This window comes from Trematomus bernacchii, unplaced genomic scaffold (assembly GCF_902827165.1).
Source record: "Trematomus bernacchii unplaced genomic scaffold, fTreBer1.1, whole genome shotgun sequence".
Lineage (NCBI taxonomy): Eukaryota > Metazoa > Chordata > Actinopteri > Perciformes > Nototheniidae > Trematomus > Trematomus bernacchii.
Window position 1 is genome coordinate 88,414 of NW_022987973.1, and position 15,330 is coordinate 103,743.

The 15,330-nt window shown below is 41.3% G+C and overlaps 2 protein-coding genes across 4 annotated transcripts; both read right to left on the reverse strand.

Annotated features, from left to right (window-relative positions):
* Positions 1-3,261: 3,261 nt before the first annotated feature.
* Positions 3,262-7,762, reverse strand: LOC117471749. 3 transcript variants are annotated; one of them, XM_034116961.1, is made up of 8 exons: positions 7,673-7,762; positions 6,767-6,878; positions 6,440-6,603; positions 5,144-5,303; positions 4,895-4,932; positions 4,454-4,763; positions 4,052-4,159; positions 3,262-3,850 (listed from the first exon to the last, which is right to left on the reverse strand). In XM_034116961.1, exons 1-7 carry the CDS (start codon positions 7,760-7,762, stop codon positions 4,086-4,088), a joined length of 948 nt encoding a protein of 315 aa, XP_033972852.1. In that variant the 3' UTR covers positions 3,262-3,850; positions 4,052-4,085. The 3 variants fall into 3 exon arrangements, with proteins under 3 accessions (XP_033972852.1, XP_033972851.1, XP_033972850.1); XM_034116960.1 differs by having other exon boundaries at positions 3,262-3,945; XM_034116959.1 differs by having other exon boundaries at positions 3,262-3,952.
* Positions 7,763-8,692: 930 nt separating this feature from the next.
* Positions 8,693-12,748, reverse strand: dhdh.1 (dihydrodiol dehydrogenase, tandem duplicate 1). Its single transcript, XM_034116831.1, has 7 exons — positions 12,445-12,748; positions 12,231-12,342; positions 11,975-12,138; positions 10,709-10,961; positions 9,964-10,088; positions 9,629-9,779; positions 8,693-9,268 (listed from the first exon to the last, which is right to left on the reverse strand). Exons 1-7 carry the CDS (start codon positions 12,532-12,534, stop codon positions 9,159-9,161), a joined length of 1,005 nt encoding a protein of 334 aa, XP_033972722.1. The 5' UTR covers positions 12,535-12,748; the 3' UTR covers positions 8,693-9,158.
* Positions 12,749-15,330: the final 2,582 nt, after the last annotated feature.

Below are 15,330 nucleotides of genomic sequence, written 5' to 3' on the forward strand. Positions count from 1 at the left end.
GAACCTGCTCAAACACAATTGAAATACCGATGTCAAGCACCTACGAACAGTTTGAAAGCAACATGGACATTGGAATCAGAAATGTGCCTGGTTTTGGACTTTATTGAAAGCTGGGCTTATAATTTACAAATTAGTCATGTTCTTCATGTTTATATGATTCGCAACACAGGACTCCCAGGTCAAGGTCATTAGACCACTCGTTCTTTGAAGGTTCTGAAATTGTTCCTGGAAGTGGTCGTCTCCACATGGACTGTTGGTCGAGTCCAGAACAAACTGGTCCAAGTCGTCTTGTGGGACTGGGAACCCACAGTCAGTTCCACCGTACCTGGATGTGAAATATGCACACAAACAGTTTATTATTCACATGTACAAAATTGTTCTTAAAATGTTGTTTTGTTGAAAATTAAAAAAGTTACTGTCACATAATAGTAGACATTATTTGAGTAATAACTGACATGAGGTGAACAGATTATGACACAATCTTAATTTATAGGGAAAAATGTACTTTGGGGCAACTGATTCTTTCTTTGAATTTTAGGCAGTTACTAAAAATAAATCTGAACAAAAATTAAGAAATATGTTTAATTGATAGAAACAAACCTGTGTGGCAGGTTGTACATGACATCTGGATTTTCAGATGAACAACGAGAGGTCTGATAATATGCGTGTTCCACTTTTCCCTGCATTCGTCAAGGTCCCTCTGTAGCACACCCATGAAGACAAACCGCACTAGGCATGTGTGCGCATGACTGCCACTGAAGTGATGTCTTTCTCTCAGGTCATTCATGAGATCCATCCAAAATTGAGACCTGAAGAAACAGATTCAAATGAGAGCTTTTTTTTATACATTGATGATTTCCATGGGATGGGATTCAAAATAAATATATAAAACACATTCATCAAATAACAGTAAACCTGTGGTATGAAATAGTAATACTTTTAAGAATTTTATGAAGGAACAGAGAGAGATAAAGGGGTAATCTGTCTTAACTGATGATTCCGATCAATTACATTAAAAGGAAATCAGCAACCACATAGATGGTAAAGAGTTTAATTGTAAAACAATTATTTTAGGAGATAGGAACTAATACACTGAAATTACATTACCTTTGATAGATTGACTATGTTCACTGTCAAGGATGTACAAAAAAAAAGAAGCACCACACCTCTGTCTTCTGAAGTATGGCCACCAGCTTTCAATTCTTTGATTTGCTGTTGAAGAGCCATACATGTGACTGGCAGCCCCAGCTAAATGGTCAGTGTGTCTTGATCTTAAAGCACACTGGATGGCGGCCATTGTGCCGTTTTCAGTGACACATTCTGTATATATATTTGTTCTTGAGCATGTCTAATGCACACTACTATTCCTGTCAATTGCTCCTCCGCCCAGCTCCTTCTGGCCCGACCTCGGCACGTGCGAAATCGGCACGCCAAACTCCGACCTCACCATCTTCACCTCTCCCACCTCCCCCTGGTCCACCAGCCGCCTGATCTCCACTGAGGCTGGGAAGAATCTGGTCCATACAGCCTGGGGGGGGGGGCAGGAGGCAGTCACACAGTCACAGTTTAGTGCTAGCTTTGTGTAATCTTATTTAGTAGTTGACTTACATTAGAAAGTTTTAATGTTAAGTTTGATTTTGCATGTGAAAAGTGGAGGAGACTACGGTGGCCGTCAGGTGTAGACGCGGAACAACGGCCAAAAACGCACACATAAGCAGGAAACACCTGCAAATAATGAAAAACAAACAAACCCTGAAAACAAATACAACAAAAAAACCGCTACATTTACAGAAATGATGCAAACTAAATACAACACACAAACCCCGAAAACAAACGCAACAGAAAAACGCTGCAAATACAAAAACGATATGCAAAGTCAAAAATACATAGCTACAAACCCAAAAACAAATGCAAAACATAGCGGAAGTGCTCCAGGCCTCTAGGGGGCGCGTTACGTGAAACAGATCGATGTCTGACCAGACATAGACAGATAGAACGAGTGATGGAAATGGAAGCCGGAGGGAAAAAAAGTTGATTTAAGTGGACAAAGCCAATATATAAGAAGGTAAGTTTTGTTTTATTACATAGAGCGTCTATGTATTTACGTAGCTAGCGTTAGCGTGCCTAACGACTACACCAGCTGAGGAGAGGAGAGCTTCACGTGAAAAGATAAAGTGAGGGAAGAACATTGTTAAGAGATGACGAATCAAGTGCAGGTAAATAACACGTGCCATAGTGAGTAAAAAGGACATTTGAAGAGAGAGAGAGAGAGAGAGAGAGAGAGAGAGAGAGAAAATTTGAAGAGGGACAAAGTAATTACAGGATAGTAGTGTGCATTAGACATGCTCAAGAACAAATATATATACAGACTGTGGCACTGAAAACGGCACATTGGCCGCCATCCAGTGTGCTTTAAGATCAAGACACACTGACCATTTAGCTGGGGCTGCCAGTCACATGTATGGCTCTTCAACAGCAAATCAAAGAATTGAAAGCTGGTGGTCGTACTTCAGAAGACAGGTGTGGTGCTTCTTTTTTTTTTTGTACATCCTTGACAGTGAACATAGTCAATCTATCAAAAGTAATGTAATTTCAGTGTATTAGTTCCTATCTCCTAAAATAATTGTTTTACAACTAAACTCTGCACCATCTATGTGGTTGATTTCCTTTTAAATGTAATTGATCGGAATCATCAGTTAAGACACAGATTACCCCTTTATCTCTCTCTGTTCCTTCATAAAGTTCTTAAAAGTATTACTATTTCATACCACAGGTTTACTGTTATTTGATGAATGTGTTTTATATATTTATTTTGAATCCCATCCCATGGAAATCATCAATGTATACAAAAAAAGCTCTCATTTGAATCTGTTTCTTCAGGTCTCAATTTTGGATGGATCTCATGAATGACCTGAGAGAAAGACATCACTTCAGTGGCAGTCATGCGCACACATGCCTAGTGCGGTTTGTCTTCATGGGTGTGCTACAGAGGGACCTTGACGAATGCAGGGAGAAGTGGAACACGCATATTATCAGACCTCTCGTTGTTCATCTGAAAATCCAGATGTCATGTACAACCTGCCACACAGGTTTGTTTCTATCAATTAAACATTTCTTAATTTTTGTATAGATTTATTTTTAATAACTGCCTAAAATTCAAAGAAAAAATCAGTTGCCCCAAAGTACATTTTTCCCTATAAATTAAGATTGTGTCATAATCTGTTCACCTCATGTCAGTTATTACTCAAATAATGTCTACTATTATGTGACAGTAACTTTTTTAATTTTCAAACAAGTTCAACAACAAAACAAGATTTTAAGAACAATTTTGTACATGTGAATAATAAACTGTTTGTGTGCATATTTCACATCCAGGTACGGTGGAACTGACTGTGGGTTCCCAGTCCCATAAGACGACTTGGACCAGTTTGTACTGAACTCGACCAACAGTCCATGTGGAGACGACCACTTCCAGGAACAATTTTAGAACCTTCAAAAAACGAGTGATCTAATGCAACCCTTGACCTGGGAGCAGGGGCCGGTACTGAAGTGGGCCGATCGGACGATGTGGGCCGGTCGGATAAGTCACTAGCACCCCCCCACCCCGTTGACAATTCACTAGCGGTATTTACTTGCGGCACCGAGGTGGGCCGGTCGGATAAGTCACTAGCACACTTAATAAAGTCCAAAACCAGGCGGATTTCTGATTCCAAAGTCCATGTTGCTTTCAAACTGTTCGTAGGTGCTTGACATGTGTTTGAGCAGGTTCTGCCGATTGGAAAGCGAGATGTCCGCTGAAAAATCTATTGGGGTCTCGGCTGAATTCCAGACGGTGGCAGGGTGTTTAATCCTGTTGAGAACATCAGGATGTCACTGAGGAGGAGTCCTGTTCGTTTTTTGCTTTTTTAAATATCAAGATTGATATCAGATGCTGATTTAGGGTGCCTGAGGTCTGATAAAGGTAAACAACAAATATATTCAAACTACTGTACTGTTAAAACATTGTGCTTCTTGTGGCACAAAATAATATGTTGACAACGTTTTATTTTACCCTGGCAAACTGTTGTCCATTCTTGGAGTGCTCTCTATCGGAACATTTGGAACGGCAAATGTACACGGACCACACCGTCGTCTTCACTTGAAGTTGTTCCAGTGTAACCTAAGAAAATAAAAGTGTCATGATTAATACTATAAAAAGAATTGTTCCCCTCCGTCTGTACCTATCATCAAATGTTGGTTTGAATCCTGAATTATTGCATTGACATCAATCAGAAAGGATTAAATCGAAACACAACATTTTTGTGAAATTTAAGTTCAACCACGAAGAGAAAGGAATGATGGGTGGAATGAATTGTGTTAAGAAATATAGACAGCACAACTGTTATGTTTACATTTGAATTATTATACAGTTTAGTGCTTTAAACAAGGGGGAATATATGTCAGAAGCACTTACAACTGTTTTCAAAGTCTTCAACAGTACAGGTGTACAACTTAATTCGTTGGTAGGGCTTTCCACTGGTCTTTTTGTACATCTCCACTGTGAAAGGGATGTCCGTTCCGGGGATATTTGTAACCTCCCTCACATCAGGGTACAACAAAACATGGGCACCATCTTCCACGACCTGGTTAAAAGCTTTCTGCTTTTTTATGGCAGCAGTCAACAGTTCTTGACATGACCATTGCGGTTCAACATCAAGGGGGAGTAACGTCCCTCTCACAGGTCTAAGGCAGCCATCCATCATCCTCATTACTCCAACAGAAATCTGCAAAAGACAATAACATGCAAATGAATAAAATATTTTAAAAATGAATATGCTAAAGTCTTCGGACATTATATGAGTGTGGTGACCAGATGTGAATTACAGATGTATTCATAATAGAAAACGTTGCATACCTTCACTATTTTCTTTTGTATTTCCCCATATAAGGACCCTACAAAAAAACACAGGAATAAAACATGAATTACTCATCATTATGTTCAATAGGAGTCTCATCCTCAACATCCCTTCTGTGGAACATCTTAGAACACATTCAACAGTAGGTAAGCCACATAGTTTAGAGATGTATTTGTATAATAACAGAATTCAAACTTTAAACCAAGTTTTCTATAAATACTTATTTTTCGGTAATCAAACCTATTTACCTGCACTGGTGCTAGGCTGTGCACTTAGATGTGCACTAGTGGTGGGCATCTCCTCAGGGACTTTGTTAGGCATATCCTTTAGAAACGTGATGTCTCCGCCACAGCCACCACAAAAGCCATGGGGAGCTGTCACGCTGGACCCACAGAATGGACAGTGCATCTGTGGAGAAATAAAATGTAGGACAGCTAGGTTAAGTCAAAAAGAGTGGCTAACTAAATATTATAATAGTATTAAAGAAGGGTCTTTTAATGAACTCATCAGAAGCCAACCTCCTGTCTATCCCCACACAAACCAAGCACCGAACCTGGGGGGACAGAGCCTTCTCCATCGCTGCCCCCTCCCTCTGGAACTCACTTCCATTAAACATCTGAGACTGCACCGACCCCCCCACCTTCAAAACACACCTCTTCAGACTGGCTTTTAATGTGTGAATTATGTTGTGTTGCTGTTTTAATATTTTATTTTATTTCCTTTTTATCACCACTGTAAAGTGTCATTGAGCACCTGAAAAAGCGCTTAGAAATCAAATGTAGTATTATTATTATATAATTGGTGTTTAACTAGTGCTATATGCTCTTCCCTCCTTTTCACTTTGAGTTCTCCTCTCTGCACCTTCTATACTATATCTATATTATGTCAAGAGTTACATTTAGGTGCAAAATGCTGTCTCTTGCAAGCTCTTTTATCAAACACGATAACGCTAGCTACGTAAATATGACGCTCTATGTATCAAAACAAAACAAAACGTACCTTCTTATATATTGACGACTTTGTCCACTTAACCCTCCTATTGTCTTCGTTTTCCCCCCCTTACTTTGGTGTTCTCTGTCAAATTTGACCGGTCCTGTTTTAACTGCTATTACATTAACACAAAACACATTAATCATCACCACATTTCATTTAACACCCTTTCAAACTGTACATATTGTATCAGACTACTGGTATACATGAAAAACTGCAGTAAATATACAAAGAATAGACACTGAACATGTATTGCGTGTGGCAGGTTTTCTTTGGGTTTGTATGTGTTTTTGACTTTGCATATCGTTTTTGTATTTGCAGCGTTTTTCTGTTGTGTTGTATTTAGTTTGCATCATTTCTGTAAATGTAGCGTTTTTTGGTTGTGTTTGTTTTCAGGGTTTGTTTGTTATTCATTTCATTATTTGCTGGTGTTTCCTGCTTATGTATGCGTTTTTGGCCGTTGTTCCGCGTTTGCACCTGACGGCCACCGTAGGAGACAGACTAAAGCTATTGCAAATTGTACATGTATTTGTTTGGACTGACTCCATCCTTACCTCCATGAGAAAGACATCATTCCTCTTGGCAGAGGACAGGAACTCCTTCACCCTCTTGGTGTTCATGGCCAGCGGCTTCTTACACAGCACGTTCTTCTTGGCATTTGTGAAGAGCAGGCAAGTGCTCAGATGGTAGGGGTGGATAACTCCAATGTACACAACATCTGCATTCACAAAAAGACACAAACCAGAGATCATGCAGTGATGTCAACATATTACAGTAAAAAACCCACAGGAAATCAAGACAGTTGTGGTTCAAACTGAATACAAGAGTAGTAAAAGCGCCATCAAACAATCTGATGTGACCCAGGTCTGAAAGAAACTAACCTATGTCTGGATCTCTGGCCAGCTCCTCATAGCTGCCGTAAACTCGGGAGATGCTGTGCTTTGTGGCAAACTCCTGTGCATCCTCTAATTCACGAGCTGCCACAGCCACAACCTGTAAATCCAGTTTATAATATTATTCACCACAACAAGGTAGGCTAATCCTGTTCCACCTTAATGAAAAGCCCCCAGAAATAGAAGGTCTTTCTTTATGGATATTTTACTAATCACTCCCCTTTTAAACTGTATTCTTGTTTTACTGTCATATAGTATTTCATAACTGTTTTTCATTTATTCTCTTATTTTTTTTTAATTATAATGATCGTATGAAGGTGTGCCTCGGAAATAATATTTTACATAATTCGTGAGTGACCAAACCGTTTGAGACCCACTGAGATAACTTAGACTAAAGTTAACTATCTAAACACTCTAGCTTGTTGTGGAACATACAGCTCCTTATGTCCGCTAGTGCAGCTAGCTAACCAGATGCTAACAACACGGTCCCTGCTGGCACCGCTGCTTGCCTCTGTTGCATTCACTGAACACGGGAAATTACAATCCTGCCGTCCTCTCTAGTGTCATGATGAGGTTTAGGTAAAGCACGGTTAATGTATCATATTATTGAGGGAGAATTGTCCGGGGCTACAGAAAAAACATTCGGGGCTTCCAGGCGACGCCGCAGACTGTAGTTTGAAATGTCTATAAACTCTTTAAAGCTGCATGTTGCACATCATCAACACTGGATTTTACTTTAACCATAGACTGTAAGAAATGTGTGTGAACTGTCAGCGGATACACACACTCTGCACGGAGCGAAAAGCTGGGTTCTGTGTATAGACTGTAGTCGAGACGTGTTGCAAACTAAATATTTAAATGTGTGTGCGCTTCTGCTGCTGCTGCTGGTACTACCTGGTGGTCTTCAGGAGGAAGGGTCTTCAGAGCCACAGTGAAGTCATGACTGATCCTCCCCGAGCTGCAGATTCCCCACCTGGTAGCCATGTTGGACAGGAAATAATCAGATTGAGTTGGAAATCTGACTTTATATAAAACAGTGGCACTCTTCTGCCACAAGGTGGAGCCGCAGTATCATATTTAACTGTGTGACTGTGCACAAAAATAACATGAGGATTTGTACAAAAACGTGACCTCCAGAGAGGGACCATAACACTAGAAAAAACTGTTGTCTTGTTTTTCTCTTATCCTATCTGATCTCCTTTTCTTCCCTGCTAGTGACACAGAGTTGTAGTTTTAACCATTGCAATTACTTTTGGTATATTTGTATTATCTACTATTTGACTACATATGTCTGTTACCTTATTCTGTATTTCATTTTGACTTAACATGATTTTAACAGCCCTGTTGGTTCTGGTTAGAGGTGACAAATACTGGGATTGTTTGTTAGTCCACAGTATGTTTATTCATGTAATGCTTGAGGCTGAATGGTCAATTAATTTAACCTCTTTATTAAATAAGAACATTTAATATGTCGATGCTGTGGCACAAAACGGCACACAATAGACAAATAAATGAGCATGTCATTGTTAATAATGTCCTCACACTTTTAACTTCTTGATTACTACCCTTCAAAGTGTTAATTATTATTCAATTACCAACTACAACATGCACAATAATGGCAGTGCATGAGAATGTTCCCATTTTGCATTCATGGACTGTATAGAGACAGCCTCCAGAGTCCTATATGAGCCCAAAAGGTTACAACCATTATTAAATGAGCCATGCACTTTGCTGACTCATAAAGGCCTTCCTCCGTCCTAACCTTGAAAAGCAGACAGTGCAACCTATTTTTGTATGGAGTACATGAGTCTATTTGTACACGGCTGCAGGGGTCAGACGTGACACTTTGATTTAAAAGTGCCACTCGAAGTCTCCTCTTCTCTCCAGCGGATGATATTTGAAATGAAACAAGGCTTTCACAATCATTCCTTTATTGGATTCATCAATCACACAGCCTGCACTGACAGATGGGTTTGTTTTGGTAAGACTCTACAACTTGATTACAGGACATGGGTTGTTTACATGGTGATTTATCTGGTTTAGGACATTTTTAAACTGACAGTGTCACATTTTGTCGTGTACTGTATCAAATATGATCAATCTTGGGGGAAATTACAATGTTTGGAGCTCTAATGTGTCTAAAAGATGCATTTAAATGAAAACAGACCGTAATTAAGCCATCCAAGATTTACATAAATTCTAATAATATCCAGATTGTATATTCATTTGGTGGCAGCAGTTTGTTATCCAGGTCACAGTTGTCACACGGTGCAATGAGTGATCTGCTAATACCAAAGATTCAAAGCCCGCCCCGAGCAGCTCCCTCTGTTCCGTCTGAGTTGGTTTAGGTCAGGTGAAACATCCCATCTTCAGAGGTATGTTACTGGCTGTCCTGACTGAAGACAACTCCCACCTGCTTCCTGATTTCATCCATGATCTCTGTCAGTAAGACCGAGTCTGCCAGAGGCATCCGTGGGCTCTCCTTAAGTCCTGCGGATAAAAAGGAGTTTCACAGGAAAATCTGACACACACGCCTGTTTATAACCACGGTTAAATTATACAAACGCTCACAATGCAACATTAAAACATCAAAGCAAGGATGTAAAGATTATGTAAATGTACATAGGAGGCAAACCAATAGGAGCGTGATGTAAGCCGGAGGACATCCAAGGACTGATAACAGCATTGATTCGGAATCAATCTGATGAGTGTGTTTGTGTTTTCATGCAAATATCCACAAGAAGCTCCAGGTAAGCCTCTGTTTCATTGAATTGCAGCTTCTTTCTTTCAAACTCAACCTACCTTTTATCTCTTCGAAGACAAATACACTTTCCTTTTGTCATGACGTACCTTTAAGCAGGCATTGCCTCACTTCCTCTGCCTCAAAGCGAAGCCCGGTGCTGTTGTCGAAATTCAAAGGGAGGCCAGGTTCGGGCAGCGGGTACTCCAACTCTTTGTCGTTCACTACGAGTGTGGTAGGGCAGTGCATGGGGCCAAGAACCTGAAGGGAGAACAGGAAATGCATGTTTGTGTTAATCCAATTACTCAACTCGTGCATCATCAAATGCAGTTGGTATGGATATCTAATTAAACGTGAAACTAATTAGCAGTCAACTCAGTTTTTGCATGTCTCAATCATTTCTTGATTAAGTACAATGTTCATGTGAAAGACTAGCATAGCGTACTTTAATGGAGCCCTTAGTGCCGGCGATGACAGCATCGTTGGGAAGCCGGACAGCAATTGAAAATGTGCAGAAGGCCATCCTGTTCCTGGAAAACTTCATCACAACAACCACTGACTCATCCACTCCTGCAAAACATTTGAAAAGTAACGCATTGAAACATGGGTTGAATAAATGGTATGAATATTACTGTTGAGTAAGTTCCATTCAGTTCAGTTCAGGTCATTTTAATACACGGCTCTTCAGCAAACTACAATTGGGTCAAATCAGTCCACTTCTATTCAGCTTTACTGGCATCACCTTCTGATTCAAAAGAAAAGGTCACAGCTGTACAAAACGAAAACTTAGGTAAGGTAAGTAAAAGATAAGAAAATGCTCATTACATGAATAGTGTGGACTTAAATTGAAGGTTATCTTGCTGCTGTGAGACATGCAGTTACATATTCCCCTGTCACTATGACTGTATTACTGTATTCCCCCGGGGAGGATTTGGATTAGTCTGACATTTTAAAGATAAGTCTGGGATTTTCTGTGTGGAGAATTCTTCCCTGAGGTGTTTACTTTTTGGACAATTCATAAAAAAAGAGATTTTCTGTAAGTTTCTTCTGCTTCCCAGTAGGGGTTCTTACTTCCTTTTGGACTTTATTTTTGATGCTTTCAATAACCACTTTGTAATCTCTGATTCATGCTGTGTGGGTAATGATACAAATCTGCATACAACTATATACTGCTGTGTGCTGAATCATACCTGAGTCGAGCAGCACCCCTGTGGCCTGGATGGACTCCGGCCTCTCTCCGTTGAACACCATCAGCACAAACTGCAGGCAGTACACTCCGATGTCCAGCAGTGCGCCACCTCCCAGCTCCTTCTCCACCGAGCGGGGGATGTGGAGCTGTGGGGAGCCGAAGTAGGCCTTCACCAGCTTCACCTCCCCTACCGCCTCCTCCGCCAGCAGCCTGCGCACCTCAGCATACAGGGGGAAGCAGCGGGACCAGATGGCCTGAGAGGGGCAGAGCAGACAACCTAGCACCGCTGCAACAGTAAACAGCTCAGACTGGAGCTTCACCCAGGCAGCAGTTTATTACCACAGCTGAGCTCCCCACTTCCTCCTACTCCTGTGCACTGCTGTGGCAGATGTGCTGGTTAAACATGACATGACAAGATGTTTTACTGCACCATGAGTCATAAATATTCCCAGGACGTTCAGGGTTTTGCTTCCTACATTAATCTCCTGTGCTTAAAATATCTGCCCTCATTGCACCATCATGCCACTGCTGAGTTCAAATGCAATGAGATATCCACTTAAAATTAAATTTTAATATGTGTACACTTACTTGTATCAAACCACCTGCTACAAAGGGTTTAAGTCATAGTTCTAATCTACACAATAGGAAAACTCTTATTTGCTTTCCTGCAGAGAGTTATATGACAAAATGGACTATACTCTCACGTCGGTAAATATTCGTGCTGGTTAGCTTAGCTTGGTATTAAATCAGAAAAACAGATAATTGCCAGCCCTGTTTATTCTCATGGGACAACATCCATAAACCAGCAGCTCTAAATCTGTCCGATTAGCATTTTAAAGGGCCCATGTCATGCTTTTCTGGTTATTACCCGTCCCCTTGTGTGTTATGAAGGTTTTTATGCATGTAAACGGACCAGCAGCAACTATGCTTTGTCATCACTCAGATGACAAATGTGCAGCCTTTATGTTACACTAAGCTACACGTTCTCATCTAGTTTTAGTTGGAAAGTAAATAGCACCAAGCTTAGTTCCAAAACATGGATTTAAAGCCAACATAAAAACACTTTTTTGTTATTTTTTTCTTTTAAAAACGATTTTATACATCCGATTTTACAAGATGTCTGTATGATGACGAGGTTAAACTTGAAATATTATCTCTAAACACATCCAAATGTTTTGTGATGTGTTTGTGTTGTGTTGGCTTTTAACCTGCACCTGCAATGGCCCCATGTCAAAGTTTCTACAAGGCTGTATACCGTCATCCTTACCTCCATGAGGAAGACATTGTTTTTCTTGGCTGTGGCGACGAGGTCTTTCACCTGCCTGGAGTTCATGGCGAAAGGTTTCTCACACAACACGTTCTTCCCGGCCTTGAGGAACAGCAGACCCACCCTCCAGTGCTCTGTGTGCAGCACTCCCACGTACACCATGTCTGCGAGGACACAGATGTTCCAGGCTCAGCTTCAAACAGCAACACAACAAGCCATTATCTCTGCCCGTGCAGCCTGACAGCTCTTTACTCACCAATGTCCGGGTCGTTGGCCAGCTCCTCATAGCTGCCGTAAGCCTTAGGAATACCATGCATGTTGGCAAACTCTTTGGCACGTTCCAGGCTCCTCGATGCAATGACTGCTATCTGTGCGAAAGAGAGAAAAACACACACATTAATCACAGTGTTGCTCTGTCAGCAGGAGAACAGTGTGACAGTGAAGGTTGTGGGCTTTTTTGGATAGAGTACCTGGTGATCTCCAGGTGGCAGAGTCTTCATGGCCACGCTGAAGTCATGGCTGATCTTCCCCGCACCACAGAGTCCCCATCGGGTCGCCATGTTGGATTGGATGGTAAGTGACAAATGAGTGCGATGGTGCTTGAGTAAAGATCTGAGCTGCTGGCGAGTTGTGACCTTGGGAAAGGTTGCACGTTCAGGGAGAGAAACACACTAAACCAGGGTTGCCAACTCTCACGCATCTGGCGTGTGACACACGCTTTCACTCTCAATCTCACGCTCTCACCCTGCCCAAACTATTCTCACGCCAAAAACAAGAATACCGAAGACTAGAAACGGTTTTGAAAACTTTTGTCACGTAGTGATCGTCTTCTCAATAGAACATCTTTGATAATGTCTTCTGGCCAATCAGAATCACGATAACGGCGTGATGTTGTTGCAGGAAGTCCCGACGGAGAATACTTTTGCGGTAGTACGGCCCAATCCCAAACCACTCCCTCGACCCTACCCCTCCGTGACGGAGTGAACTCCGTCTGTAGCCACACTCGCAGCTGAATGAGGCTCCCTCCTGTCAGATGGAGGGAGTAAATACAGCGGCAAGCTTTGGGACAAACTCCCCTCTCTCCGGCAGAAACAGGAAATGCCGTAACTGTAGGCCTATGTAACAACGGTTTCAAATCAGCATCTCTTAGACAAAAAATGTAAATTAAGAACTCAAATAAAACTCCAAACATCTTTCATTGTGTTACTTATTTGTAAAGCTCTTTTAGTTTTAAACCTGATGTTTATAAGCTTCTTAGTTTTTGCAACAGTCTGTAAATATACACAACTTTATAATAAAATGCACACATTTACCTTTTTCTAGACTAAACACAGGTACGATCCTAAGTTAAAAAAAATATGAGGTTATCATGAGGTTGTTAACATCGCAATTTATCAGTGGATGTTTGCTGGAACTACTTGTAAACAGCGTGTTTCCTGACGGACACACACAGCGTGACTTCGGTCAGGTAGAGACCAGTCTCAAGTCAGCACCGATGCAGACTCGCTGTTGATAGAAATCAACACGTAATGAAATAAGACCCCACGGTTTGATGATTGATAGGTGTGTGGGCTGTCTTTCATTTTGACACACAGAACAATGGGGGCTATCCACCCTTATCCACAATGTAAAGTAATTCACACAGCCTCTTCCCTCTTCTCTGAGGAGCAGCAGGTTCAGCTTTCAGAACAAAGTAACAAAAAACTAAAATGGCATTCATTTTTTTTAAACATGTCATGTAGTAATAGATGTATTTATTTTTCTTCTCAAGAGAGTACCAGAATGTGTATTTTATGTTAGTATTTCAAAAAATCTCCTGGGGGAGAATCCCCCCAGACCCCCCTGCAGGGGTTGGGTCTTCAGCATCTCAACTCTTTCACCTGTGGGGAAATTGCAGGATTGGCTCCAGGTCGCCCTTTTTATTTACTACAAGACAAATGTGCCTTTTTATTTCATACAGTTCAATTTGGATTGAGACAGGGAAATAATCTAAACCTCACGCGTGGCGTTTCACTGTCGGGGGGAGCGTGTATGTAATTACATTGCAAATACCGACTTGAGCCCCACCACTGTATGGGTTAGCCCTACCATAGATTACCCAACAAAAATACTCTGGAGCCGCAACTGCCGACCCGTATTGCGCATGCGCAGATCTAAGATCCAGTAGAAATGATAAAAAAGTAAAAGTCTGCTGCTTATTGTTCTACTAGGCCAAAATAGAGTCAAAGAGTATATGAGAGTGAGAGTGTGTTAATTCATATATGTGGCAGTTTGGAGTAAGTCTGTAGATTTGTTTGTGTGTGTGTGTTTCATGTATAGGCCTCTCACGATAATACATTTTGTTGGATACATTTTCCCGGAAATGATTGCGTTAAACGATAATATTGTCGGCACCGTTGTATGACCATTTTAGACCACTGACATAATGATAATATATAATAATAATTCAAGTACATCCTTTCAAACTGCTAGTCACATCCTCATGTAAATGGCAATTTATCGAGGTCAGAAAAGTTATCGAGTTCATTTTTATTTATCGTACAATAAGTCAATTAATTGCTTATCGCGACAGGCACACAATAAAACAGTGGAAACAAACATGTTTGACTTTCATTAGTGAATGAAACTGTGTGCCCTTTATAGTCTGTGTCCAATATTGTGTATTTGTATATATTGTATATATATCCTATATGCCAAGGTCCTGCTGCTGACACGATAGCAGTCATTTCGTGCGCATTTGTGTAATTAAACCGAATTAAACCCATGATATCAAAATCTCACTCCAGCCAGGTACCCAAAGTTGGCAACCCTGACTAAACTGTCGTGCCTTGGAGCCAGCGGCACCTCAGCGAGAAGGCTCCTCAATTTATATGCTGGGGAGGCAGGATGTGTCACCTTCGCTCTGCTCCCACCCTGAGGTAAAGGGTGCAACACACACACACACACGCACGCACACACACGCACGCACGCACGCACACACACACACACACACACACACACACACACACACACACACACACACACACACACACACACACACACACACACACACACACACACACACACACACACACACACACACACACACACACACACACACACATATATTGTTGTGTTGTTGCTGAAGCAGGCCTTTCACTCCGGGCTCGAGTGATTTTCACAGGTTTTCTCTAACAATCTATAACAGGGCTATCAGTGGGGCTCTCATCATTAACACGATGAAGGGGGAAAAGTGCAGAGTTGTTCATATTTTCACCTTGCCCACAGATCAGCACTCTAGCACTCGAGGTACAGGTCAAGTATTGGGACCAGGAGCTGCTTTGTTCCCACTGAGAGAGGCACTGATTAGCCTGCGA